The sequence below is a fragment of the Onychostruthus taczanowskii genome, unplaced genomic scaffold (genome assembly GCF_017590055.1).
Source record: "Onychostruthus taczanowskii isolate IOZ18803 unplaced genomic scaffold, ASM1759005v1 scaffold98, whole genome shotgun sequence".
Lineage (NCBI taxonomy): Eukaryota > Metazoa > Chordata > Aves > Passeriformes > Passeridae > Onychostruthus > Onychostruthus taczanowskii.
Genome location: NW_024507879.1, coordinates 1,114,087 through 1,136,045, shown reverse-complemented (window position 1 = coordinate 1,136,045; position 21,959 = coordinate 1,114,087). Strand labels below are relative to the sequence as shown.

At 43.1% G+C, this 21,959-nt stretch overlaps 2 protein-coding genes across 3 annotated transcripts in view; one reads left to right on the top strand and one right to left on the bottom strand.

Moving 5' to 3' along the window:
• Positions 1-994: 994 nt before the first annotated feature.
• On the bottom strand, positions 995-17,367 carry SIRT1 (sirtuin 1). Of its 2 annotated transcripts, XM_041427274.1 has the most exons (10): positions 16,900-17,367; positions 16,613-16,865; positions 14,187-14,303; positions 12,964-13,205; positions 11,552-11,704; positions 10,189-10,336; positions 7,764-7,843; positions 5,236-5,422; positions 3,941-4,498; positions 995-3,038 (listed from the first exon to the last, which is right to left on the bottom strand). In XM_041427274.1, the coding sequence occupies exons 1-10, from the start codon at positions 17,365-17,367 to the stop codon at positions 2,716-2,718; spliced, it is 2,529 nt and encodes an 842-aa protein (XP_041283208.1). In that variant the 3' UTR covers positions 995-2,715. The 2 variants fall into 2 exon arrangements, with proteins under 2 accessions (XP_041283208.1, XP_041283209.1); XM_041427275.1 differs by lacking the exons at positions 7,764-7,843; positions 10,189-10,336.
• A 1,066-nt stretch (positions 17,368-18,433) lies between these two features.
• Positions 18,434-21,959, top strand: part of DNAJC12 (DnaJ heat shock protein family (Hsp40) member C12) — a 12,187-nt gene continuing 8,661 nt past the window's right edge. The window contains exons 1-2 of the mRNA XM_041427277.1: positions 18,434-18,505; positions 20,937-21,252. Of these exons, the coding sequence (XP_041283211.1) occupies positions 18,483-18,505; positions 20,937-21,252 (339 nt within the window). The 5' untranslated portion in view covers positions 18,434-18,482. The remainder of the gene's footprint in view (positions 18,506-20,936; positions 21,253-21,959) is intronic.

Below are 21,959 nucleotides of genomic sequence, written 5' to 3'. Positions count from 1 at the left end.
GCTTCTTTAAATACTTTTGCAAGGTCATTATTGTGTCTAATGTACCAGAATGGGCTGGAAGGTGGCTGGGGAATGGCAAACAAATGCTTGTGCTTCACCTTTTTTTCAGGCATCTCTATTCAATATAAATACTAAGGGCTAAGATGCTTTCATGGATTATTTATGTAAATTATCAGAAAAAATAAGTGATTTCCTCTTTTGAGATTGTACAAATTACAGCTGGACCTCGACATGCTCTGCACTGTGCTTCCAAATTTCATGCAAGGTGCTGAGTACTTTGGAATAACAAAAAGTTGTGATTGAAAATGTTTTCTCGTGCCCACGGTTTGCCTCATCACTGTGTTAAATACAACACCTTGCTGTAGGGAAAGGGCAGTGTGTGAAATGGAGGAGTAAGAGATGGTCTGGGGTTCCTCTTCTGTTCAAATATTATCAAAGACACAAGAAAGAACAAAATGCAGAACTTCTTCATCTAAGTGCAGAAAAAGGTGCAGCTGTTCATTCAAGAGAAAAAATGTTTTCAAGTCATTCAGAGTAGTAAATAATTGATAGAAAAACATCCTGTGTGTTCAGTTTAACTGGTTTTAATACTTTGTGCCTCAAGCGTGTGGGTTTTATGACCTCTGGGCTTTTTCCTTCCAATACAAATCAATTTCTGTTTGAGAGGAGGTGGTGGTGGTTCAGAAGTACAGAGGAATCATGCACACAGTGAGCTGTTACACAGTGGGAAGCTAACTGAACTGGGCCCTGGCCCTTGAGGACCACTGGAAGAGATCTGCTGCTGTCTGGGGTGTGCTCAGGGCAGCTGCAGCCCCAGGGAAGCAAAGGATAAAGCCAGAACAATTCAGGGCAGCTTCGTGCAGGCTTTGCCAGGGGCAGGTGGAAAAAGCCATTTCATATGTAATGCCTTTCATTAGGCAGGGTGTACCTTGACTTTATAGGGCATCTCTGGTAAGTTTGTAAGGCATCGATGGAAATTAATGGAAACCAGAAATCAAATGACAATTTTAATAGACTTTAGAACAGAGTGTACAAGTATAAAACACTGGTTTTGTATTTCAAAAGTTGCAGGAAGATAGCCAGTCATTTTAAACAGTCTTCTACAAAACATATGCCAGTAGATTACATAAAAGACACTATATACAATATAAAAGAGCAGAAACCAATCCTCACTGTAAAAATAATTTAAAACAAAGTATTTCAATTTAAAATATCTCCTATAGCACAAACTAATACATTGTGACATGCAAGTGAAAACTAAACATATTGCATTCTTTAATGTAGCCAAATAAGAGCTGTGTTAAATCTGGACAATGAGACAACATGCCGACATTTCCCGATGAATACAGGAGGCTGTTCTTAAATATTTATTATTGTATTATGTTCAAAGAACAGCTACTATACATCTCCCAAAATATAATAAATATTAAAGCAAAGTATATGAATAATCTACATTGTTGAGTTCATTTGGGCCGATGTTGAAAAAGTGGTTTATAGAAAAATGCCTTTTCACTGACTACTGCACTGTGCAATTGTACAAAATAGTTCTAAAGGCTTGGAAACAATCTGCACTTGAACATTTGCAACATCCAGTTTTAAGGCAGCCTCGCACTTGAGACGGCAGGGTGGGAGAAGCCGCTTTGCTTTCGCGTCCAGGTGGAGCTGGCAGCTGAGGTTTCCCAGCTCAGTCAGGACCTCAGGCCAGCACTCCTTAACCCACACGGAGCTCCTTGGCAGCGCAAAGGGAGGCTCCCACCGCTGGAGTCAGTCTCTCCTGGGCTTGGTGCATCGGTGAGCACAGAGGAAGAGCTTCATGTCTGTGCCTTCTCACACGCTGGGAGGAACACTCTTCTCAACTCTGCTTCCACACTGGAGCCTTGGCAATTCCTCAAATGCCGTTTAGAAAGCAGCTGCTCTATTCGTGCCCTCTGGATACAGCGTGACAGACTCTGACTGACTGGGGGATCCTTTCTTAAATTGCCGGATTCGAACTGCTAAGGAGCCAATGTCAAGAACGCTTCGTGTCCACAGGAAGTCATACACTCAGCAACCTAAGTGTTTTCACAGCACTTCTTGATCAAGCTAAAAACCATTGGGTTCCTCAAGTGCTGCTGTCTTGTTTCCATCTCGCTATCTGCTTGCAATTAAGTATGTCTCAAACATACAAAGGAACTGGTAAAGCAAAAAAAATTAGCTGCCACAGTAGGTCTTAGAAAATGCCAGTGTTTAATGACAGACTAGGCGTGAATGAAAGGTTTAGCAGAAGCGTAAGAAGATTTTAAATAAACCAAAGTGTTACAAAGCAAGAGGTGTGAAAATACCATTCTTTGGTCTAAATTAGCTGTTCCCTTTATATTAGTTTAACATTCCAATGGCTTTTTCAAAACTGTTTAAAAATAATATAAGCTGAAATTTATTAAGCAAAAATATGTATTATATACATGGATGCCTGATCAGACAGATGAACTTAAAAGTGAACATAGTGACAGTTGTTTAGATAATCCTAGTACCTTAAAAAAAAGATTAGTGTTGAGTGCGCAGTAATAGATTTTTATTGAAAAAGGTAAAAAACTAAGCATGAAAATCTGTTTTAGTTATTTATAAACACTACATCCTTATGGTTTTGTTGCTCTAAATTCAGACGTAAACATTCATTCTGACATGCCAAAGCTCCTAATGCTGGTGGGAAGTTCCTGTAAGCAGTCAGCGATCGTTTCACAGCGCGTTGCTCGGATGTTCCGTCCCTGCAGCTTCGTTCGTCTCAGCTGATTCCTCAGCTGCCAATTCCTCCTGCTCGGCTCCATCCTCCCCGAATCCAGGCTCCTCTTCCCGCTCGGGAGCATCCTCATCCTCTATGCCATTGTAAAACTCCTCCATCTCACTCTCATCCTCCACATCTAAGCTCTGGCTGCGGCACGAGCCGCTCTCACTGCTGCTGCCACAAGAGCTGGAAGATATGATATCGTCTTCAGAATCCGAGTAAACCTCAGCACCGTGGAAGATGTAGCGATTGGGCGGCAAAAACAGATACTGAGTACCTGCAACAGAATGTAAGCAGTCAGTGACATGCTGAAGCACATGACTGGTGCAAGAGCTTGTGCTTGGAAGGTACCTGCATTGATCTGTTTTCAACAGTGACTCTCAAGTGACAAATGAGATGACAGGAAAATGCATTTATGCCCATGTATGTGTATTTATTATGAAGGGCAAAAGAAATGTTTCACTGGAAAGCTCAGTGTTCCTCCTCCCCCTCCCTCTGACACCAAAGAGAATTTATGCTGATTGTTCAGCAGCTGTTTTATGGGAATACTTTCCCAGCTAAACTTCCTCTACCTGTGGCAGAACAGGAGCCCCTGCATGGGGTATCAGACAAAGTCTAAACCCAGCCTTTCCTTTAGAAAATTGCACTTTAATTCCTGACTCCTTACATCATTTAGAGGACTGCACACTGGAGGGCTTCCTTGGAAAGTCTAAACTTTCCTTAAAAACATGCCTCACTCCAGCTGTGAGATCTTTTGAGATCTTGAAATCCTGTCATTACTTTGTCTTCCAGCTGTACTGCAATTCCAAATCATGCTCTACTGTGACCAGCTTCTGAACCCCTCAGGATCAAACTAACCTTTCTGAAAATGCACTTGAAAATGTTATGAAGGGATTTATTTTTTGATACCTACCTTCGGCCTCCTAAACTTTAATCTTTTAGGTGAAGATGTAATCACTGATTTTTAAACCTATTATGAAATACAAAAAATATTTCCTACTGGCTTTTCCAAAAGAAATAAATGGTTCAATGAGAGTTATGTAGACACTTGTCTGAACAAAAATAGCCACCAAAACCCACTGATTGCCTCAAGAGTAACTTACTTATCACTTCAAAGTAAGTCCAGCATAAATGTGTCAGCCAAAAGGAAGCAAAATACTGAAAAGCATTAACACTTACCATCCAGCCTTTTGCTAATCTGTTCTTTTGCAGATCTGTTTACCCAACACTTCTTCAATATTTCACTCTTTTCTTTATTTTCTCCATCGTTAGATCCATTTTCCTTCATTGTTTCAGAGTTCATTAGCTCACTAGCAGGATTTTCAGGGTTTTCTGATGACACCTGTGTGTCCTGAAGCGTCTCCTCTGAGCAGGTCCCTTTAGTTTCAGAGGCAGGCTCACAGTTTTCTACCTTACATTCAGGTGGGTGTTCTGACACCACTGCAGTGTGGGGTGGGCTTATCCTGTCTGGTGAGCTGGAGCCTTCTGAAATGTTCAGAGGGGTTGGTGGGAGCTCAGCCGAGAGCGCCTCGAGCTCCCTGTGCGGCCGTGGAGGCTTTTCTGTGATCTCTGAAAGTTGTACCGAGTTGTAGCAAAGTTTTGTGTATTCACTACCCAACCTCTGACACAATTCATTAATAATAACATCACAGTCTCCAAGAAGCTCCACGTCGAAGTGTAGATGAGGCAAAGGTTCCCTATTAATTAAGATCTGAGGCACTTCATGGGGGATGGAACCTACAGATGGAAAAGAGAATTCAAAGGTAGTCACTTGGGTTTTACTTTCAGCGGAAACCTACTGAGAAAGCTCAGGCTTCTCTTCATGCCTTCACTTGCAACAAGACAAAACCAGTCAGGTCAGGAAGAAGGCAAGCCAGTCCCCATTTTACAGTGGTGGTTGGAGGTGCTGTGCCTACTGTAGCCTGCTTAGATGGGATTTTGCCCTCCATTTTTTCCAGTTAAAAGCATTCCTTAATCACTGAGAAACATATGCACAGAAATACTGGCTACAGTAATATTAAAAATACATTTGTATTAAAAAGATTAAAATTAGTACTGTAACATCTTCAAATTATGATGATTTTGTGCATTTGTTTTATGTACATAAGTGCACATGAGGAATATACTGCTTTTGAGATGCTTCCTTTCTAAAGCCTTCAAGCCTTTCTAAAGCATATTGCAAGCAGGGAGAGACACCAATCTTAGAACAGAGTAATTCAGCTTTAAGAGAGTAGTTTTTCAGATAATCATTTAATTATCTTGAGATCCACCTGTAGTGTAGAAAAAGCACTTAGAATTTACTTTCTCAATTTTGCATTTCAGCTTTACATATGCAAGCAGCTCTCATCTTACAATTTAGTGGTGCTCACTGAATTGACCCAAAGGTGTTTCTAAGAGCCTGGAGTTTCTTAATTGAGAATTCCACTTCTGATGCAATTTTTTTAAAGAAAGTATTACCAGAGACAGTCACTTACTTGGGATCAATGCTACTGGTCTTACTTTGAGCGAAGACCCAATGACAATGAGAAGATCCACTTCATTTTTGTCATACTTCATGGCACGGTGGAACTGCTCAGGCAGGTTCTCCCCAAAGAACACAATGTCCGGCTTCATGATGGCCAGCGGCTCCTCGGGGGGGCAGCGGGGACAGCGGGGCACCACCTGCACACAACAGTCACTGCCCTGCAGGGCTGGCCTCTGAAAACACCTATCTCACAAGCACTTATTTTGGCAGAGAAAGGGAAGCTTCAGTGATATTTCCTCATTTCATTGTTCTGTGGATGTACAGGCAACTACACTTCTTACTGCCGCCTGCTCAGGGAAATAAAGCTACAGCAGGAATACAGAGGGAGAAACCAGGCAGGTCTACAGCACAAGCCAAAGTCCAGGAGTCATGCTCAAGACCAACAGAGCACACCCCCCCATTTGACAGGAACAGACTTTTCATAGTTTAAATGGAACAAAAACTGAAATTTCACTATCAGGTTCCCGTTGAGGATCTGATACAAACCCTGTCCTAATCCAAGAGTCTTTTGTGGAGCTTTACCTGGAGTTTCTCCTCTCCTCCAAAAGGTTACGTGTGCTGCACACACAAAGCTACAGGGCACTGTAGCAGGCAGCTGGCTAAGAGCATACAGGACAAGAACAGAGGCCAGAACTTGCTTGGTCTCCACTTTAAACTTGTCTAATTCCTCCAGAAATAGAGAATCCTGCTTCACTAACAGAAGTGGTCACTAGTTAGGTTTGTGGAGAAGTAGATGCCCTTTTTTCCTAAGCCAGGGAATTTTCTGATCTTTGGGACCTCTTTCAACTCTTTCTTATCTAAAGACTTTTTAAGAGAGAAGAAAAGCAAGAAGGTGAGTGATGGATGTGCAGACAATACTGAGCAATTTCCTTCTAACAATTCAAGTCTTTTTAGCTGTAGTGTTAAAATATAACACTTCACAATAAATCCAAGGAGCTGCAACGATATAGAAACCATCACAAGCTACAAATTAGAGCTATAAAGGTGTAAAGATATGTATATTACCTATTGAAATAGAAAAATACCTGAAAAGTGGCATTTAAATGCATAAGAAGTTCCTACTGTACAGACAACAGCTACAGAAAAAATAATATAGAATGTTGAAAATTTAAATGAAATAACTAATTTTACTGATACCTGCAGTGGGACAGAAGACAATACTCTCCAAATTAGAAAATATCACAAGTAGAAGGCCTTCCTCTAGTGTCAAATGATCTTTCCCAAAAATTAAAGTGTTTGAACAAAGAAAAGCCTTTTGGATGGATGGCTCATGGGATAAGAAGCAATTTGGCACAAGAGCTAGGAACTGGTGTGATGGAAACCTTCAGCCTGTACCCAAACAAGAAAGCACCCAATAATTCCACAGTCAAAGGAAACCAGCTAAAGGATTCCCCAAAAAGGAGCAGATGGCTGGAATGAGTCTTGGACTTTTCCCTCAGGTCTTTGTATATTAGAAAGAGAAAATCTAACTCCAGCCAGCTGGCTCTGGAGGTAAAGGAGCACAAAATATCTGTAGGATGTTCTTAAAAAAATATTCTTAATAGCAGAGTAAACCAAATTTCACATTTGGTAATTCAGTGTTACAAGGCTTCAGACTTATGAGATTCACATTTCTCAAAGGTTTAACTCAAACATCTCTTCTGAAAGATTCCATTTCACATGTAATGCCTGAAGGATTTACATCCCTTCCATGTTTCTCATCTACAGTTGCAACTGTGGACTCTGAAGCATTTATCAAAAAAATCAATGAGCCTGCAGAAAAGAGTCCCCTTTCATTGGCATAAACACTATCTTTTTGATCACAGAGTCATCACCTCTGTTCCTTCAAAAGAAGGGGAAGAAGAGCAAAGGCAGAGAGGGTCTCTCCAAATCAAAGGTTCATCTGCTCTGGCAGAGCAGAACCAACTCCTGCCTTGGTCCCAGGTCACTTGACACCCAGACATGGGGAGTTTGGAACATGGAGCAGTTCAGGAGTCCTAGAACACCAACATCCCATTTGATCCTTGCTCTAGCCTGATCTGTGGTTAGCAATTTCTCCATGTATCAGCTGCTCTTTGAAACACATTTTTAATACAGGAAAATGCTCTAAGAGCAGCCAGTGTTACAAAAGGCTAAGAATGCTTTCTCAGTGTGACTCCAAATTCAGATCAATGAAAACCAAGTATAAATCCAACTTTCTGCTTACAATTTAACCTCTGCTTTTTATCAGAGGAGCCATTAAAAATGGACTCTTAAGGTTCTGTTCTGATTTTTGCCATTACCTAATTTTTGCAGTACGGTATTTGAGTATACTTTTAAATACCAGAGGAAATGCTGAAATACAGAGAGGCACTTCTTGGAAATACATGCAGAGAAATGGAGGCTTTTAAAAGCAGAACCTGTAAGTAATCCCAGTGTGGTGGTTCAGGGTTTGGTTTGGGGTGTTTTTGGGAGAATTACTTATTAGAAAGCTGCAGTGAGTTAAAGTAGATTTTTTACCTGATTGAAAATATCTCCTCGAACAACTTCACAATCAACTTTGTATTTACAGATCAGGCAGGAAGCTGTTGCAAAGGAACCTGAGGGGAAAAACCCGTATGGTAGCATCAGGATTTTTAGTCATTCAGATTTGGTCTTGTGCCCAAGCTGTTTTGACAAAAAGGCTGTTATGTTGCAGTGCTACAGAAATCAGGCATTAAAAAAGGTAATGTAAAATTAAGAGGAGATCCTTGTAATACTAGAAGTTGTTGTCCTAGGTGTTAGTCAGCAGAAATCTTGTTTTAGGAGTAGCCATATACCACATGCATGTCAACACAAATCATTCTGTCCTCTCACTGCCCTGAGCTGTGCAGGCACAGACAAGGAGCAGAGAACAGAAACTGCCCTTCTCATTACACAGCAGTGGTGCTGCAAACAGCATCAGCAGCACAGCAACCCCACACACCACAGCACACAATAACTAAGGAAATGCATTAGTAAAGACAATAGGCTTTCAGGGTATTGTTTCTGGGTAAGACAAAGAGAGTGAAAGCACAGAAAAACCTGGAGCAGATAATTTATGAGCAACTGGCAGCTCAGCTCTGCTGATCACTGCAGGCCTGCAAACTGCACAGCCTCCGAAACCTTGCACAGCACTGCAGCTCCCCCAGCGTGAGGGATTCCAAGGACTATGGGAGGTATGACAATTATTTGCTCACTTTAATTAGCTGATAGTAATAATTCAGAGCTTCATAGAGCACATTAGGGACACATCTGTCAGGCTTGCAGACCCAACTCAGAGGCATTTGCTGTACTCTGCAGCTCTGTTATGTGAATTATTCTTCACCAGCAGAAGTTTGGTGCCCATGCATTCCCAGACAGCAAGCCATAGCATAGCCTCTGCTCACTCAGCTCCAGCAATGGCAAGGAATACAATCTAATTCCAGATGCACTGGTTGAATGCAAGAGCCATTTTAAATACAGCAGAATGCATCTCAGACACCACAGTTCTCACAGGAGGAACTGTACTGCAGGTCTGCAGTGACAGATGGGTCTGGAGGTTCACATAAGAGCTCCCCAAATCACTGCAAGGTGATTAACACTGCACTGCTCATTATTAACTTGCCATTTCCCCATCCACAGAAAAAAGTAGAATAAGTACAGAAGTGTGAACCCCCACAGAAGAGTTTTGGTTTCTCTCCAGCCACCATCATTAGGTAACAACCATTTGTTAAAGAGCAGCAGCTGCAGGTCAGATAAAGCTTGATGGGCTCAAAACAATCTTTGCTCATTTCCAAAGGCCTCAAAATCTCCAAGTGCCATGTTTTTAAAGAATCTGTGTCATTCAGAATCACCTTATACAGGACATACACTAAAGATGGTCTGTGGTGCCATCCCTGCAGTGTGCAACTGGAAAAATGGGGAGCTTGAGCACAGCAGTGATGTGCAAAAACCCAGCCAGGTAAGAGGTTTGTGATAAATGCCACAGATGAAATGCCAACCAAAAGAAAAGGTGTGACACAGTAAGGACAGGAGGAAACCAGCACTGGAGCTGGGGAGCTGACTGGCAGATGCAGCTGTGTGCTGCCTGGGCCCCATTCAGAGCACTGTGCTGGACAATCAAAGCCCTGGACCTGGCACTGAGCTAAGCTTTGTAGGTATGGAAACCCCATGAGTTTGGCCCCTGGCAAAGGTGCAGTTAGATGGATGGGCCTTACAAACATGCCAGTGCTGCTTTTAGATGATTTATGTATCTGAAGTTTACTAAATGATCCAAACATGCATTTAAGAACTAATTTTCTGAATACTTTTAATGAAAATTAATCCTTGGACTTTCAGCTTGACATATGCAAGTCCTTGGAAATGGAAAGCATATCAAGCAATTAAAGCAATTCCACTTAATTAGGCCTCATAATTACAGAATCTGTATGACACTGAAGGTGTAACGAGATGATCTTCAGTTCAACTGAACTGGTGATTAATCCTCAATGTTTTATACATGAGGTGGAGTCACTGAAGTGTCAGGATATTTTAGGATTTCAGTAGAATATAACCTAAATAAAGAGTCAAATAAGACCCAGACTCCCATTCCACTGATGGGCAGTGACAGGGACCCATGGCAAGACTGGCTTCCATGTTATGTTGTCACACAGAAGCAATGCATTTTAGAGGTTACAGTCTAAGTTTGTGCCAACAGGGTGTGGACCTTCACTGATACACAGACCCTTCATCAAGCTAAATTCCTGAAAGGAGTTATTTCTACTTGAAACATTTCTGATTTAAATGTAAGCTGTCTAAAACAAAACTTCAGCATTTAAAAATCAGAATATTTGTTGGCAAGAGACAGGAATTCAAGGAAAGAAAGTTTAATTCCAAAATCGACTACCTTATCACATGCACAGTAAGAATTCCCACAGGGAAAATAAGTGAAACTAAACCCACTAACCATGACACTGTATTATCCTCTGGATTCCTGCCACCTGTTCCAGTGTGTCTATGTTCTGAGTGTAGTTGCGAAGGAGTTTTCCTTCTTTATCCATCAAAGCGATGAACTTGTGACAGAGAGATGGCTGGAACTGGCCTGGGTAGATTTCCTAGGGAATTCAGAAGCACATTAGACAGTGGAAGTGGATACAGAGTCTTCACCTGAGCTGGGCTCAGAGGCAGAGCCCCTTACCCTGGTCTCTCCCTGTGCCCTTGGCCACTGCCCTGCATCCAGCTCCTTTTCCTGCTCAGCTCCTCAGCAAGGCAGGAGGAACTGCTCCGGGCAAGCTGGGATTTTGGTTTTACACAGCATAAAAGCGATGTTTACATCTTTTTCTGGTTTTGAGAATAATGAAATAGGAAAGCTTTCTCTCTTTTTTTAAGTATCAAGTGACCTCAATATCTGTTACTAGAAACATGTATTCTGATGGACAGAAAAGGAGGAGGAGGAGGAGTGAAAAAGCAGAAAAGTAAAAAGTAGCAGCTAAATTAGATTTGGACTTTTCTGGTAAAACCTGTGTGGAGACAGGTTTCAACTAAGTTGATTTTTTTGCTTGCTGTGGTGTTTTTTGATATGGAGTGGGTTTTTGTTTGTGGGGGTGATGGTTTTTTAATATTAAAACCCAAAGGAAGCGAGTATACTAATGAGCATCAAAATTTGTTACTGTCTGGATAGGAGGCTTTCAGAGAAAGCCAAGCAGAAAAAGAATGCATTGGGTTTTCTTTTCCAATCTTTGTAACAGGACAGACCAGTAGTATGAATTGTGAGCAAATGGAAGAAGGAATGAGCACAAGCAGTGGTGACTGATTTTCACAAGTCCTTACTGGTCCTGTAGAAATTCTTATATCTTGGGTTTGATATTTTTTGGTCCCAAGGAAATTGAAGACTAAATGCAATTGGGGTTGGGGTTTTGCTTTTTGGGTTTTTTTGTTTGTTTGTTTTGGTGCGGTTTTTTTTGTTTTTTCTGTTTTTTTTCTGGTTTTTTTTTTTGTTTTTTTTTTTTTGTTTGTTTGTTTTGCTTTTGTTTTGTTTGGTTTTGGATTTTTTTTTGTTTCTCCATATGTCTACAGTTTCTACAATTCCTTCTTGTCTAAGAAACATAATCACTGCTTTTGATACTGTTTAATATCACTGTGATCTTTTCAACCATGTGAAATCTATATATATGTATATATATATAATGAACTTGCAACAGGAACAGTAAAATAAGCTTTAAAAAGAGAGAGAATATTGCTGAACAGTTTTTAGTTTTTATCTGAGTTATGCATTTTATTATTGTCATCTGTCTTTACTGACCAAGACAAGAACTGTTGGAAAACCATACCTTTGCAAACTTAAAAAACGGCCTGGGATCCTTTCTGAAGTATTCTATATCAAACATTGCTTGAGGATCTGGAAGGTCTGGGAAGTCTACAGCCAGGCGTGCATAGATGCCATCTCTGGATCTAAAGTCAGGTATTCCACAAGACACTGACACCTGAAATATATTTTTGCAATCTGAAATAAGTGAATTAGTGAAAGTACATACTGGACTATAAAGTGTTGCTCTGGGAAACCACATTTCTGTATGCTCAGTGCTCAGAAACATTAAGAACAAAACCAGTCTGGGTTCTCTGTATTTATTTTTCTTTTCCTTTTTTTTTTTGGTCCAATATAACAATTCCCAAATCACAATCAGGAGAAACAGCACAGAAACAAAATTCGACAAGTGGACAAAAATCCCTTTAGTACAGTCTGCACAGGTAATAACAGGATACCAGAACTTGCTTTTGCCACTGGAAGCTTTGTAAGATGTGAACAAAAATTTAGAGCATTACTGCATTAAATTGAATTATTAATTGTTCACTGATCTGCCAACTCAGGCTTAGATATGGTGGTTGATATTTAATTTTTTTTTTTAACAGGCTAAGAGAATAGTCTTGCTTTAAAAGAAATATAATTCTTACTTCTGAAGAATAAACCTCTTTTGATAGAAGTTGTTTATTGATAAACATTGCTTATCAAAGCATTGTAGTAGTCAATAAGGACTGAAATCATTGTCTCAGACTACCCCAAAATAGCATGGGAAGAGGAGGGGAAACAGGTGTATGCAAGTATGGAAAGAGCAAGACTGGGGGTAGCAGTGCTCTTCTAGAAGATAATTTTAATTTCATCTGCTCTGAATCGTGTCACACCATCTGTGTGTGAACAACAGAAGCAAGAAATGATCTGGTGCACAGGTACAGAGCTGCAAATGTGCAGCAGTTCAGAAATGTTCTTCAGTCAAACAGTGAGTAACTTTATCACCATCACAGAGCACCATGTGCTGAAAGGAACATTCAGTCTGCTGAAATCTGATCAAACTTTCCTTATCATCATCCTCCTCCTCTGTCCCCCAACTCTTTTCAAATCCTATTCTTCTAGTCCCTCAAGCTCCATTTTAAGATTTGAAGAGATCTGCTGAGATTTTGATTAAAAAAGCCATCCCTTTTATCTGAAGACTAGGATAGAAAAAGTTCTGGACAGGTAATGTGTTCTTATTCTGTAACTGTTCTGCATGGAAGCAGCTGTTTACACGTTTCTATGTCCAAGAATATTTTGTTCTGAGAAGAGAGTTGGTGTAATTTCCAGTGGGAGCTGCAGTGGGCTGGACTCTTCCCCCCAGCACAGTGACTTGCTCCCATCCCTGCACGCTGTACTGAAGTACTGAACCAACCTGGCTCCACATTTTCACACTGACATTGCAGCAATACCTACCCCGGCTCCAGTCAAGACCATGATCTTCTTGCACTCCTGCAAAAGTTTCACAGCATCATCAATGCTGTTAATATCTTTCCTCTTCTTCCTTTTTGGTGGCTCTGAAAGGATGTTGATCACGATTTGCCACAGAGTCATGTCATCCAGTTCAGGTGGGGGGATAGTTTCTGGCAGCAGGTCCTTCAGAATCGTCCGTGGGTCTGTACCCAACATGAGATGCTGCTGAACAAAAGTGTAGGGACCTAAGAAAAATTTAAAATACAGATATTTAAATCAAGTCAGGTACTGCAGATGATCATGGTTATTGTTCCATTTATAAATGCTTGCTAGTACAGTTTCATTAATCCAATTTAATGCTCCATTCTTCAAACCCCCTGTATTTTGGTCTAAACTATGAAGTGAGAGCTGGGCATTTTATTTATTTATCATTATTTTATGTTAACCCATGAAGGATTTCATAGAAAGTCAGTCAAGTAAAAATCCCAGCTCACAGCAAACTTAACCTCTTTTAGAGGTGCAACAGGATTTTCACAGTGTGTCTCCATCTGTACTGTACATTTGGTATTTACAGGAATAAGCTGAAAACAAACAAAAAACAAACACACATATACTTTCCAGTGGCATTATAAAGCATCACTCTAAACAGACACATAGAGCCCAGAATTTACAGGAATAAGCTGAAAACAAACAAAAAACAAACACACATATACTTTCCAGTGGTATATCACACTAAACAGACACATAGAGCCCAGAATCCATGGATTTTTGTTGGTTTTTTTGGTCATCTAACATGAATTATTTCAGACATTACCTCCTCAAGCCATTAAATCAATCTTTCCAGAAACACTCGAGATGAGGGCTCACTGTCCTAAAATCACAACTTCTTGTTCCTTAAAGAATTAATACTAAGTAGGCAGGCTATAGAAATATGCCATAAATTAGTCTAATTTAGTGAACCTGTGTGTATGCTTTTAATAGGGATTGTGGTAGAATTTCTATTCAAGAAAAAAGACATTGACAATCTTAATCAAAATACAGCAATTTTAAAGGGGTTCATTTTTAAACTCCTTAAATAACATACAGAGTACAGCCAACACCTCTAAGCTGTTCAGAAGCACTAATTGCCAATATTTTTCCAACAGGAAAAATAATTTGAATACTGAGGAGGATTAAGTGACTGTTCAAAGGCAAAGAGCACCCAAGAACATGCTCCAGGCTTCTACCTATACGTGGTCTTGGGGTCCAGTCGCTGGAACTTGCATGTGAGGCTCTGTCTTCTTCATCACTGTCACAGGAGTGAAAGCCATTGGCTATGATTTCATCGCTGAGGAGGAAGTTATCTGCAAGACAGCACGACCAGGGGGTTACACTCCAGCCCAAGGGCACAGTGTAGCTTCAAACAGATCACAAAACCAAAAATCACACGCTCAATCAGCAGTTTTGTCACTTAGGCACAGAAAATGTCTATTTTTCTTGACATTTATAGATATACTTCCAAGCTGTTGGTAGATTTACTGCAGGGTTTGCTACCTCAGTGCTGGGCTTCAGGGGACTGCATGCTGACCTTGGTGAAATCTCACTCTCTGAAGTGTTGGGCATTATGGATACTTCACCACAGAAAAAATCCCAATGTTTTCAAAGTATAAATAAAAACGTCTTTCCCTTACAATTCTCTCTGCATTCAGCTCACTGAAAAACTGGGTGAAATGAAAACATGTCACCATTGCAGACAGGTCTTTGACTAGGTTTTAAGAGCATTTTAACAGCATTTTGAAAGAAACCCACGAGTGCACATTTGCTACAAGGAATTCACAGGATTTGGTGAGGGTGTTACTTGCAGCTCAGCTGTATTTGGTGACCACATACACAGTTTATGATATTTCAGTAGTGACACAGAACCACCTTCACTAAGTTTCTCTCATGCATTTGGCCCTGCAGCTGGGTCTGGTGCCAGAGTCACCTGGGCTCAGCTTTAAGCCAGAGTAACTCAATCTAAGTCCACCCCAGCCTCGATGAACGAGCCCAGGGCAGAACAAGGCACTTGTGTTACTGAGCTCACCCTGAAGGGGAAATCTAAATTCCAACCTGAGCAGCTTATTAGAACTTAGACTACTCAACCTTTTTTACAGGCTTTATTAGAAATAGCCTCAGCACCTGTAGATTCAGTTGTTGAAAATCTAAGATATGAACAAAGAACAAATTTCAGTCGTGCTATGTAAAGCAAAGAATCACTACAGTAGTTCTCAGTCTCTTATCTGAAAAACTGAAGTCCTGCACTATTTTAGCTGTTATTCCACTTGATTATCAAATAAAGAACACCACAAAACACCATCACTTTTTATTCAGAGGTTGCGTTCTTGTTCAAGTCCTTCTCCTTGTTGGCATAAACACTTTATTTTTGATTAGAAAAGAAAGAGATCAATGACAGAAATTTGTTGTTGGTTCTTGCTGTCTTGTTCTTCTGAGGCCACAGGTGCTCACAGACATTACTATTTCCTATTAATCTATTTATTTACAACATCCAACGAGTTCCATCTCGTTATACATGAAGTCAGTGAACATATGGAGAATTTTGGAGAAGGAAAAAGTGCATCAGTACGCACCAGTCACTGCGAGGTGCAAGCTGAACTTGAGGGGCCTTTATGGCTTCTGTATCAAGGAGCAAAGCTTACATTGTGAAAGGCTCCTCACACACAGGCCACAGAGCCTGGGATTTAGGAAACAGTGGCAGATACAAGCAGGATAAAGTAACAGTTTAAACCTAACACTCCCTGAGTGTTCCTCAAAGGACCAGAGGGGGTAATGCTGGCCAGAACTCAACCAGCCACAGCAAAGCACGCCTGGGAGGGACCTGAGCAAAAGGCTTCACTGGTAAGAGATCACTGGCTTTGCTCTGAGCTGTTCCAATGGAGCTCTTCAACACTGAGGCTGTTCCAGGTTTATTCTATACCTGTTCCTTTTGAACTGCTTTTGCACAGACAAAAAGTTTCTGTAGAGTTTTACTATATAGTTAAAGTATCTTTAACTGCATTCCAAGATAAAATGTAAAGACTACTGGCAGAATGCAGTGTCTGACACATTTCAATAAATCTTTCCAAAACACTGCTTTAAAAAAAAAAAAAAAAAAGCCAACATTAACAACTCCAACAAAACACAACTCAAACCTCATCAGTTTGCACTGTGAGGTACTTTCACAGTGATGCTGCCCACCAGTACACTTCAAATATGATCTGAAACTTTTTAGAAAGATGATAGTTTAGTTTTGTGCTGCAGTAACTCAAACCTTAGCCAAGACTGTCACTTGCATTTCTTTAAAGAACTAGTCAAGACTGCTGCTCCTGAGCCTATGCGCAAGTTTCCAAGGATCAGAAATAAAATAATTAACACAGCAGAGATTATGAAAATGAAACCGGGCTTATAATTTTTCAATTTTAATAACTTGCCAGCAACAGAGCAGAAAAAACGTTTTCAGGGCTGCGAGCCGAGCCGCTGTCCCCGTGCGGCCCGGGGGAGGAGGCCCTGCCGGGGCGGGCCGGGGCCGCAGCGCCCGCGCTCGCCGCGCCCCGTGCGACACCCGGGGCCGGGCCGGCGCGGGGAGGAGGGAGCCGCGGAGGAGGGAGGGGGGGAGAAGGGAGGGGTCGGTCCTCACCGGGATGCGGGGCCGGCACCGCGGCCGCCCCGTTCGAACACTGCGCCCGCCCGCAGCCCGGGGCCGCCTCCGCCGCGTCTTCGCCGCCGCACGTGACCGCAGCACGTGACCGGGCAACAACAAACCGGAGCACGTGACCGGGGGCGCTGCCGGCGTCACGTGGCGCTCGTGCCGCCTCACGCCCCCTCCCTCCGCCGGCCCCGCGATGGCGGCGCGAGGAGCCCGAGGGAGCCCTGCGGGGCGCGACCTGCCCGGCCCGGCCCCGTGCTCTGCCCGGCCCCGTGCCCTGCCCGGCCCGGCCCCGTGCCCTGCCTTCCCTTCCGCTCCCGGCCCTGCCGTGTGCCGCTCACAGCCCGCCCCTGCCGAGCAATGACCGCGCGCGGTTCCTCGGCGCTCCGCGGTCGGCGGCCCCCGGCAAATGGCGTCTCCGCTGTTCGCTCCCCGCCAGCCGCGTGAGAAGCCCTCGGGGCTCGCTCTCCGTCAGGGTGTCGCACAGACCGTGCCCCTTCTGAGCTCCCCGCTGCAGAGCCCTTCGCTGGGCTTGCGGCACCCGGCCGGGGGGAAGCCGCCCGCCAGGTCTGCCCCCGAGCCCGTTGCCGGGGCTCGGAGCGGCCTCTGAGCACACGCAGCTGCCGGGGAGGGTGCGCGCAGGGCACGGCCGCTGCCTGCCTGCCTGCCAAGGGAGCGCGCCCGCACCGCGGGCTCTTGGCACGGCTGCTGTAAGGTATCGCCCCGTATCCTCCGGGATAACACATTGCCCCCCCCGGGATTCTGCATCGCGCTACTTGAGCTCGGGATGCAGGATCTTTTTTAGGGGGTCAGCACCTGTCTAAACCACTGCTGCTTTAGGAATGGAGCCTGCACGGTGTAGGAGAGACCTGATGATAAGCGGCGAGAGTTGGGGTTTGTTCCAATGACGGCCCCAAATCCATTTGTGTTCCCCGTGCTCTGCAGGGTGTGCGCGGTGGTTCTCCCTGGTTTCCCAGGGATCTCGTGTTCTGGGCAGGGTGGGAGCAATCCTTCGTGCCCCACCGGGGCGCTGCAGCGGGGCCATCCCTGCACAGCGAGCACGAGGTGCCACGCCTGGGCTTTCCGTGGTTTCGTTTCTTTCCTCCTGGGAGTTTGGACTGGATAGAATTCGGCCTTTTTCCCAGGACTGCCACCAACCTAGAATTTTGGTCTAAACTTCGTGGGTAGAAATTTAAATACTGGTTTGTTGTTACTGTTCAACATCACGAGCTATTTGCCAAATAGTATTAGTGAATTTAATACGATGGAATTCCTAAATTTAATGGCAAGACCCAGGTTAGACAAGGTAGAATTTCCACCTTGCAGGCCTTGATAATAAACAGCTTTTAAAAAAACCTTGGGATTAAAAAATTTGATACAAATGGCTTCAAAGGGATTAATTTATGGATAATTAACTTTATAGGTGGTCTTTGTAGGGGGAGAGAGGTTTGGGGTTTTTTTCTGGTTCTTTCAGATATTAACAACCCTGAAAAATATGTACATACTGGTTTTTCCCACCACCTGCTTCTCAAAACAAGCTGCAGAGTAACCAGATCAGAAAGTTTTTATTATTCTATGCAACTTTGTATGGAAGTGTTCTTTTTCCTTCTTGCTTCTGGAAGCTGAGGCAAGATCCACATTTCTTAAAAAGCACGTGCAAGGTGCTTTTGTCAGCATATAAAGGGGGGGTGGGGCTTTGAGATTGGTTTGGTGGTTATTTTTGTGAAGACAGTTCTAAGGAAGAAATAATCCAAGTGATGCAGATGTAGGATCTGAGGCTTTCCGTGAAGGTGTCGGTGGGGGAGTGACTCAGGGATCCTAAAGCCTCCTCTGATCCTGAAGACATTTCTCCACACTGGTGATGGAGTTGCCTTCTTGTGGGAGGTCAGTTTGGCAGTGCTTGGGTCCTCTCCTCTTTCTGCAGCTCTGAGCTTGTGTGAGGACAAGGATGGGGCACACCATGCAAAGCTCAAATGAGTTATATTGTGCCTTGGACTTCTCATAAACGTGTTCTCTGCTCTCAGGAAGCAAAACCCCTGAAGTCAGTTGAGAAGAAGTAGTCCTGTAATATTTGATGTATTTTACAGGAATTAATTCAAATAGAGATTTATTTAAAGGGCTGTTTATGATTTTCCAGGTTGTTGGTAAATGTCCTGTTATATTGAAACAGAATTTAGATTTGCTCTGGGCTCTTAACAAACAGAATTGTCAGTATGTGCTAGGACTGACAGACACCTTTTGTTGGTGGCTGGGTACAGAGAACAAATATGAGATTTCCTCACTTCCAGAACAGTTTGTACATCCTGAGCAACGCTCACCACGGCGCGTGTAGGCAATAGTCTGTGCCATCTCCTGTGCTGCAATTCCCTTTTAAACGAACTTCATGTCCTGGGGCTAATCTCTGTAATTTTTTTGTGTAATACGCATGGCTGCTCTTGCTCTGCTTTTTGGTGATGCTTTGGGAGCTGCCCCTCAGAAGCCAATGGGAGCAGTGAAAGGCTGAGTTACTGTTCGGTGCATTTTGTGTTCTCCACACACCAGCCTGCAGCTGCGCTGCGGGAGCCTTTGTGCCCCGGGGATCTCGAGGGGCCCCGGGGATCTCGAGGGGCAGGGACCCACACTGCTGCAGTGTGGGTCAGAGCCCTGGGCTGTGTGGCCTGACCAGAGGAGTACGGGCAAGGCTGAGGCTCCGGGCAGCACGTTCCCTGGGAGCACACGGCTGCCAGCTCCCAGTTTGTCACTGCAGTGCAGCCCTTGGAGCTGCAGCTGCCCACCAGCTCAGCCAGTGGAAGCTGGAGGGGAAAAGGGTTAAAGAGCTTCCCTTTCACCTTACACAAATACACAAGGAATACTTGGAAGAGAAAGGGATGTCAGGAATGCTGTTGGGAGGAGGGACAGCTGTTTGTTTTTTGTCCTCCCACAGAGTACAACCTATTTAAATATTTACATGTTCTGTTATTAAAAGACTTTCCTTTCTTTCCCGTACTTTTCTGGTTATTGAGTTATGAATGGTGATGGAGAGATTTGTAATTGCTAATTCTTCCACTTGTAGTGACGTTGGAAAAAAATTTCTATTTTTTTTTTATTCAGAGAAGTATGTTGGTAGAGTTTTCTATCAGCTTTAAATGGTTCACCAAGGATTGTGCTTTTTCTTTTAATATTATTGCTTTTAGTTACTTTGTATATTGTATAATCTTAGTAGGCGATCTGAACATGCAGTAAAAGTAGAAAAATTCAGCCAATGCAACCTTGAAGGGAAAATGGTGGAAGATTAATAATAAATGTCATTGCAGAACATTATTAATGCAGATATTAAAGTGCTTGTGGATGCAAAAATTGTTTTGTATTTGTTATTCATAAATAGCTCTGAATGGTCACTGGGTCCTTAATTGATTCACACATGGCCTGTTCCAGCCTTGGTAATATCCTGGGCATCCCTTCTCCTACAAGATCACTGCATCTAGAACTGTATAACCACTCCCAGCATCTGTTTGCAAATGCTAAGGAAACATCAGGAGTTAATGACATGAAACATCTTGGGTTGCAGAGCCCTTGCAGGGGTGGGAAATGTAAAACCAGAACTCCTAAGGCTCCAGGGCAAAGACATCAGCATGTGGTTAGGTTAGGAAGTAATCTTTTGAAATCAGCAGATCATGGGTGACACCAAATGTGTCCAGAGTCTCTGTTGGGCTGAAGCCTTGGTCATTAATCATTGTTTAAAATTAAGGTATTTCACCTCAATGTAAAACGAGTTTCACAAAGAACATGTTTTGCACACAGGGCAGACCTTCAATACACAGTCTGAAAGTAATTTGGCATGGGAAAGCGTGTTGAATTTGGTAGTAGACAGTGAGTGTTTCATGTCCTCGGGTAGTTTTAGCTGGTCAGACCGAGTGCTGTACCGTTGCTGTTTGGTTTGAGGAGCAGTGTCTGTGCACCCAAGGGAGCCTTCAGAGAGTGAAGGTGGCTCCCTTTGTGTTGAGCTGACTGGCAGACCTCTGACAGACTTTGGCAAGGTTGTTGCTTTATTCTCCAAAGTTTGCACCCTGTAGTTGTTATTTTGGAAGTAATCCTTACTCTCATCTATAATTACCCATCCAATCATCTGGTCAAAGATGGTGGCAAAGTTGTAAATAAAAATTGAACAGAAAATGGCTCAGGTGCAGGGCGCCTCTCGGCGTGTGCCTGGCTTGCAGTGGCTGCACAGGTGATGGCGAGAGAGAAATCTCTGCCACGTTCCAGCGTCCAGAACTGTGCGGTCTGGACGGGAGTCCCGGTTTAACGTTGGAGTGACTCTGGCAACTACAAATCCCAGGGAGCAGCGCCGAGAGCGGCCGTGTGCGGGCGGGCTGGCGCCGTGCGGGGCCAATGGCAGCAGGAACTCCCCGGCTCCGCGGTGTCAGCGGCCGGCGCTCAAAAGCGCCGCTCGGAGCTCTCCGCACTGCGAGCTGCCTGTCGCCCTGGGCTTCTCCAGGTTCCCGTGGGAGCTCGGACTGGACGCTGTGTTCCGCAGCCTCCCCGCCGGCTGGAAGAAGCCCGCTGGACCGGTGCCGATGGATGCGATCCTGAACTGCAAGCCGGAGGACCTGGAGGATTACTACAATTTGCTGGGATGCGATGAGCTATCGACGGTAAGAGCCTCTCCCTTCCCAGCAGTTTATCCACACTTTGAACGTGCTCGTGTGTCTGCAGGGAATTTGCAGCTGTGTCTCTGCGGGCAGGAATATTTGAAATGCCTTGTACACCTTCTTTCTTGCCACTCCTAGGATCTTCCTTGGAAAGCTCAGTTTTCTCTCCTGTGTTTTCTCCAGCATTAAGAGCCTGGAGTAAGGCTTAGGTTGAAAATGCCATGTAGAACAGGACTGGATTATGGAGAGAACCAACTGCATGTGCTTGACAGCATCCAAAGAACAGTTTGGCATATATATTATTAGTTTTGAAAACGGAAAAGGAGCCATTTATGTACAAGTAATACAATTGAAGTTCATAGCTTTAGGGCACTGATAACACTGCTGAGTTTCTTGGGCTTTATACATAGTATAATATTTTTTAAAATGTATTCACTTGTTCAGATGAAAACAAAACCAATATCTATTTGTAATTTACCATATTAATATTTTTAAATGCTGTTTTTAATAAAATTCAAATACTAGTTTTTATAATGAGATTTAGCTAAGCTATTTTTGAGTGATTTGCAGCTAAAACAAGTGTGCATCATGTTAAAGGTGTCCATTCAATTTTTGTAGTCTAGTATGCTGATTTTCTTTTTTTTTTTTTTTTTTTTTTTTTTTTTTTTTTTTTTTTTTTTTTTTTTAATAAAATTTTTTTTTTTTTTTTG

Bases quoted from the DNA above. Each gene is read 5' to 3' on its own strand.
- SIRT1 (XM_041427274.1), bottom strand. From the start codon at position 17,367: ATGTGTTATCCCGGAGGATACGGGGCGATACCTTACAGCAGCCGTGCC. The intron at 13,206-14,186 runs GTAGAAGCCTGG...AATTTTTCTTAG, and splicing joins GACCCCAAGACCACGTATAG to GTCCCTACACTTTTGTTCAG. The intron at 11,705-12,963 runs GTAGGTATTGCT...AATATATTTCAG, and splicing joins TGGTCTTGACTGGAGCCGGG to GTGTCAGTGTCTTGTGGAAT.